Genomic DNA, 7,252 nt, shown 5'->3' with positions numbered 1-7,252 from the left:
ACATAGCACACACCAAGGATCAATACCTAGAAGAAATTTTGGTTTTTGCCAAAAGGAAACACGATGGAAAGCAGTATCAAGGGTTGCTTGATTCAGGGCTCGAAGAGAGGAGTACTGTAAATGGTGTGAATCTCAGTAAAAAAAAAGTCAACTCAAGATACTGAACTCATAAGCATATGCAAAGCAGAGAAAAGCAATACCAATGAATGAACTGTTACAGCACAACCAACCAAATCAACAACAACATTTTGCCTACAATTATCTGCTCTCAGCTACACAATCTTTTGAATAACTGTTTCCAACCTCCTTGAAAGAAACCATTATTCTTGATACATCACAACAAACAACCGGTAACCAGGATTAGCTCGTATACCCCTCCACAAGTCATAATCTCTAATGTAACAATCCATGACCAAATCTGCTAACTGATTTTTGTTAACCCACACTCACAATAGCTGGTTTGGAGAGTCCAACTAACCGACTGAAAAAAGTTGATTCATCCTCTGAGTTGCATTCTTTTATCTGTGAGTTATGGAAAGGAAGACGACTAAAACCATCGTCTAAAAATATGAAATGGGATTCAGATTGTTAAACTGCAAGCTTTATGGGTTCTCACATGCTGCAGCAGCAATTCTAAGTAGTCGAGGTCTTTCAGATTCACCATTTCTTCTCCAAAAAGCTCGTCTCCACCATACTTGAAATCCTCTCTGTATATTCGGGCAGTCTTCACCTGAGTTTAAAAATCTGTTGAACCACGCTAGTAAAATCTCTTGCTGCCAAGCTAATGGTAGAGTAAGAATAGTGTTACTAAGTCCATCTTCGATTAAGTGCCGATCCAAACCTTTCCATGCCCTTCTCATCCACCCAAAATCACTATAAAATGGATCCAACCACGTCCGCAGAAGCAGACATCTCACTTCTTTGGAACCCAATATCTGTCCTTTACCAATCCCAACAAATAAACGGGATGTGACTCGGCTCACTTCGTATCTATGAATTGCAGGAACTTTAGAATGTGCCTCTGCTAACTCAAATTGATCAGCCCATGTCTCCAAAAAATCCCCAGCAATTTGTCGATCAATCAAGATATCAAGAATCCAATGCAAATTATCTGCTTGTCTTGAAATCTGGCTCACATACTGTAAATCAGAAGTTGCTGCTCTAAGGAAATACTCCCGTAGCAATTCCAGACATTCGTCACAAGCAGAATACAAAGACTCCTTACTAAGATCATTCTGAGATGAATTTTCACGCAGCATTTTCGAAACTAACCCTTTCATCTCTCTCCTTGCTTTTTCATCTTTACCTTCAAGAACTACTTGTAAAAGCTTAAGGAGGACCTCTTCACTGTTGCTTACCTCCTCTGGACCTGCAACAACTTCTACAGAAACCCTTTTTAGAACTTCCCCTGCTCCAGACCCCTCAAGACGGAGCTGTGACAAAATAGAAGCAACTTTCACCTCCTCATCTTCTGCCCATGGAACAGCTTCTAAGTATTCCAAACATGATAAAACCCCAGCATCAAACTCAATTGCTGCTGAAACCTAAACAACCAGAACAACAAAACCAAACCAACATGAATAGATGTGATTTGATCAATCGTAAACATAATTTTCAACTACGTTATAACAAAATCTAGGCATCAAATACAGTTCCAGCTGAGAATAAAACAACTCCATGACCTAGGAAAATTACCTAAATGGAGTACATGCTTGAACCCATTGTAAACTAGAATTTCAACCCAGAAAGATGTGAAACTCAGCTATTAAAGGGTGATGATGAGAATTAAAAATTTGGAACAGTGTTAATAATTGATGCTATGAAGTTAAGATAACATACATGAAAAAACAAGGAGTTATTGGAGGACAAGTAAAGCTAATTTACAGAACATTCATGATAAATGATCATTCCAGAGTATGATCGAATGTATAAATCTATAGTGAAATTTTTCTCAATGTTTTCACAAATACCCATGAATTTGTACATTTACAACAATCTATAAATCCAAATGAAAAGTGTTATCCAAAGCCTACACACTGATAGCATTGATAGTGGCAATGTGATGTTGGGACTATTCCAATGATTCTAACGCTTCAGAGGTGGTTCTAGCATTTTCCATTATCAAGCCTTTAGAAATTTTAATGGCTACCCTCTCCTTTCTCACTGAGATCCTAGACCCCAGTTACCAATCCCAGCTCTCACTAGAGGTACCTGTAGTACTCAAGTGTTGAAGTATTTCAGAATGTTTGAAGTTTGAACACATACCCACAAATCAAAATCGCCAATTCGAGCATTATAAAGAAACCCAAATGAAATTACAAAAACAAAAACAGTAAATAAATATCCAGAGTATGATATTTTCTAATGTTTTGCCATGAATCAAAAACATTAACCTGAACATTTAAAGGATTTCTAAATTGTTATCAAGGCCTACATGCCGGCAAAAATCAATAACTCCCATACGATGTTGGACTATTCTAACATCCTATTGAATGTTCAACTAGTTCAAAAAATATTTAACAAACACCCAACAATCAGAAACAGCATTACCAACACAAAATCGAAATGTAAGTACAGACAGAAAGTATTACCTTCAAAATCCCAAGTACTTTAGAAACATCTTCTCTCATAAGCTTCTTCTTAAGATCTTTACTAGAATACATCAATCTCAAAGTCTCAATATAAACTTCAACATCATCACAATCAGAAATCTCAACAATATGAGGTAATGATCTTTGTTGTTTAGACCATTTATCAGACAACTTATCAGCAAAAAACCTACTGTTAGCAACAAGTATTTGTCTATGAACATTCATAGCAACAGTTAATCCATCTTTAGAACTCAATGTTAATTTTACATCACTACCAATTAAATCATTAAATCGAATCCCACCATAAACACCACCATTCGAATCGTTATTCATCGAAGTAATCTCTTCCAGTCTCCTCTGCAACATAATCTGTCTATCCTGAATTGAAATTGAAGGTTTCCCATTAATCAATGGAACATTATTGTACTGAGGATGATGATTATTCGGGTTCTGGTGCGGTTGAATATGGGTATTACTAGTATTATTTGGTCTTGGATGAATAATATCTTGTTCATTCGACATCATTTCGAATAACGTCGGACTTGATCTAGTTTTATCAGGTGGTGGTGAATTTGGGTTTAACAAACCAGCATTTAAAGCTGAATTGAATTTACTATAACTTGATGGATAAGACACATACGGATTCCCTCCACCACCACCACCACCGCCGATTCCATTCACAACACCAACATAAGAAGGAGACGACACAGAACCACCACCAGCAGCAGAAGCAGCGGAAGAATCCATTAACGGCGATACTCTTCCCGGAGATGAGAAATTGAGCTTAAATGTTGATTTACTCGGTGATGAATTTCTCGGTTTCTGCGGTTTTTGATCTGTTTGAGTAGCAGTAGCAGCGGTAGTTGTGAAATTTGATGATGGAGGTGAAGAGATTTTAGTAGGAGGAGGTTGTGGTTTTGAATTTGATGAGACGGAGCAACACCAAGAACTATCCGGAGATACAATAGTAGGTTGTTGGTGGTGGTGGTGGAGGAGGGGTAGATCTGTGGCGGAGGTTGTGATGGTGGTTTCACGCCGTTTTCGACGTTTAGGTTTAATTTGAGTTTGTGTTTTGAATTGCTCTGTTGTAGTTGCTGCTGCCATGGAGAGAAGAAAGGAGCTGTTGTATTGTCCTTTACTGATGAGAGAGAAAGTAAGTAAATAAAAGAGTGAGTTTTCTTTCCTGGAGAGAGAAAGTGAATTCCGATAAAAATGGCGATGAAAACGAGGGAAGAGAGATGTTGCTATATATCAACGGATATAGCAAAAGTTTGATGTGGGGTATGATGATCATCATGATGACGCTGTGGTGATGGTTGTTTGGATCTCGAGGAGGAGTATGTTAAGGGGGTTTTGGTTTCATGATGAAAGAGGACTAATCATTGAAGAGTGAATTAGGGATTTGGATTTGGGTAGTTGACATGTGTTTAGCTGCTGATTGAGTGGAAAATACTAGATTATGAACATGGTACAATAATTCTAGACCAACAGTGGAAAAATCCAGTGGTAGTGTGAACGTGAGATGGACAAAGTGCCCATGATTTCCATGGACAAGTCTGAAAACCATCCCTTCAATTGCTTAAGGAGAAAATGATTTCGAACTAGTGTGAATACAGGATGCAAAAAGTCAACCTCATAAATCGGAATCAAAAATATTTTATGACAATTTCCTTTCTGTTTGTTAGAACTTATTGTAAAATTGTGTATTCAAATTAAGTTTGGATTTTTAGATTTTCAGAAATTGAAAGTAACTTATTAACTAATATCCAAGCAAGCTATTAAATTTCTTTTGTAGTTTGTCCAGAGGTTTTCTTCTATCCTTAAAAGAACTTGGTATTCTTTCAAGTGTGAGAAATGGACCAACCGCATGTGATTTTGATAGATAACTGAAAACCATAAGGCTAAGTCCTATGATCTTCTAATGTAGGAGCTAGATTAGAAGTCTACATCACCTAGGACAACCTCCTAAATTCTATGGAATTGCTAATTTAGTAGCTAAACGCTGAATAGAACAATGTCGAACACTGACCAGTTTAACGCCCAGGTGAACGCTGCACAGAACAGCGCTTGACTCAGTCAAATGAGTTGACAGCGCCGCACCATTCAGCGCCCAGAAAAATCGATATCTCCACAGAAGCTCGACCTTCTTCCCCATTTTCACTTCTCACTCATTTTCCCTCTATTTCTCCCGAAAATGCATGTCCACAATCAAGAGTTCTAGAAAAAAAAATCAAATTCCTTATGTGGGTTTTATACGAAGGATTTGTGATCGATTGAAGGTGGTTTGGTGCGATTCCATCCACGAAATCATTCAAGGTAAGAAATTTAAGTTTTAGGTTTAAAGTTTTATGATTTTTGATTTTTCGTGCGATTTCATTCAAATTGATGATTGATATTTTGTATTTAGATGATGTAGATGATATGTGTATGATTTAATTTGATTATTTGTGATGAATCTTTTTTTGGGATTTAATTTGATTATTTGTGATGAACAAAAAATGAAATTTTGATTTTTGTGATGAAAATGAATGATAATTCGTATGATTAGTTTGTAGGTAAATATGCATGATAATTTAATTATTTGTATGATGAAAATGAATGATAATAAATTATTTTTGATTAGTTTGTATGATTATTTGTGATGAAAATTTATATGAAATTTAGTTTGTATGATTGATATTTTTTTTCATGTTTGCTATTGATTGTAGTATGAGTATGGATGAATTGCTAGATCGGTTGGATATAGTTTCGTCAAAGAATAGTGATAAACATGTATGTCAAGATGTTATGAAAGATCCTCGCAAACTAAGCTTTAGAGATAGTTTCAAAGATGTTGAAGAGTATTACAAAATTGTAGTGAAAGATAATCCGGTAGCACAAAGATTTTGTGACAATTGTGGCTTTTCTTCTGTTTTTGAGTTTGATTTCGCCAATGGGGATATAGGCTTAGTTGAAGCCATAACTGAGAGATGGTGGTCAAAAACGCAAAGCTTTCATTTTCAGGAGTTTGAAATTGGCCTCCTTCCTTTAGATTGGTATATGTTAACGAGAATTCTCACTAGTGACCCTAGTAAACGACCAGTAGTTATGCCGTCGTTGGGTAGTGATCTAGCATATCCTGCTCTGGATGATTTATATTTTTTGGATATCAAAAATCATGCTGCATGGGACTATAAGAAAAATTCATTATCCTTAGCTATCTTGAAAGAGTAAGTTGAAAGTAGAAAAGACCAGGATAATATTGGATGTGCAGAGACATTGACACGAGCATTCTTTATGTGGTGTTTTGGTCATTTTCTTCTAGCGCATTCTACTGGAAGAGTAGATAAACGTTGGGTTCTGTTATTGGCTGACTTAGATAGAGTTTGGGAATATGATTGGGGTATAGCTTCGTTAGGTAATACCTATAAATATCTCAATGATTGTTCAACCAAGGGGTACGAATTTAGCTGGCATGGTTATGGTACTTGAGTATTGGTACTATTATTACTTCCGCAACATGCAACCTTGCTTTGTCAGACACCTGAAGGACATTATGAAGTTTTCCCAAAGATTTGTCTCTTCAAGAATACTAGAATTATATCAAGGAAGAGAGGACATCAAGGAGGCCAAAAGGATACTAGGAAACACTCAGTCACAAGCGCAAGAATACAGATTGACACTAGAACAAGTGCATCATGTATTTGGCAACCATGGGAAGATAGTGATGAAAACGCATTACAAGTATCCAAAAGGAGAGTTCTGTTTTTTGACCTGGAAAAACACACAAGAGTTAGTTGTTACTTGGCAGAGAGATTCCAGAGGCAGATTGCAGGTGAGATTGTAGTCCCAGCAAATCCTCCAAATTTGGAATCAATTGATAACAGAGCGATTGTAGATGTCATCGACTATGAAAAGGAGTTTAGACTTTGGAGACATGAATCGGTTTTCCAGATTTTGAAGACTTATCAACCCGACTACAACCCAGAGGTGAATAATGATGATGGAGTTGGTACTTCCACTCAATCTACTCAAGACAATGAAGCTGATACTTCCGCTCCAGTATCTATGGATGAAGATTTGGAGGATATGAAAGTGTTTGGTAGCTCATCATCTACTTGTAATTCTGAAACCTCGGACATATCTCGTAGAAGACGTTTTTTCGAATAAACAGATGATGTTAGAAATGCAGGAAGAGATAATGCAAAGAAAATGGATCGTGAGGCTAAAGCATCACAAATAGCAGATGAAAAAATGGATAGGCTCATCGAACTTCTTGAAAAATCACAAGAACAAAGGGTTGCAAAGTATGAAACAGAGGAAGAGTACCTCAAGAAGAACATGGAAAACTCTACAATCTAGGCAAAAACTCAACAAAAGGAAGCTGATTTGAAGATCCTACGCCAAAGCTTGGATGAATTAGAGGAATGGGAGAAACCCCTCTACAAACTATAGAAGAACGAGATTTTGGTCCGTAATGGATTACCACCAATCCCCTAAATTAAAGTGATATATTAGTAATAATTTAAGTTATTTAGAAGTTCATTTTTAATTAAGTTATTTAAGTTATTAGAAGTAGGATTTCAATTTCAATGTACTTTTTTTTTATTTTTTTATTTTTTAAGTTATTTAAGTTAATTTCTTCAAAAAAAAGCATTGTAACTTTATTTTGTAATGTAATG

At 36.3% G+C, this 7,252-nt stretch overlaps 1 protein-coding gene across 1 annotated transcript; it reads right to left on the bottom strand.

Moving 5' to 3' along the window:
* Nucleotides 1-175: 175 nt before the first annotated feature.
* On the bottom strand, nucleotides 176-3,871 carry LOC113274779 (BTB/POZ domain-containing protein At1g63850-like). The gene is made up of 2 exons (XM_026524165.1): nucleotides 2,592-3,871; nucleotides 176-1,544 (listed from the first exon to the last, which is right to left on the bottom strand). Exons 1-2 carry the CDS (start codon nucleotides 3,693-3,695, stop codon nucleotides 603-605), a joined length of 2,046 nt encoding a protein of 681 aa, XP_026379950.1. The 5' UTR covers nucleotides 3,696-3,871; the 3' UTR covers nucleotides 176-602.
* Nucleotides 3,872-7,252: the final 3,381 nt, after the last annotated feature.

Source organism: Papaver somniferum, chromosome 4, assembly GCF_003573695.1.
Source record: "Papaver somniferum cultivar HN1 chromosome 4, ASM357369v1, whole genome shotgun sequence".
NCBI classification, from domain to species: Eukaryota; Viridiplantae; Streptophyta; class Magnoliopsida; order Ranunculales; family Papaveraceae; genus Papaver; species Papaver somniferum.
Note: the sequence above shows the minus strand (reverse complement) of the source record. Positions and strands in the feature narration are given on the sequence as shown.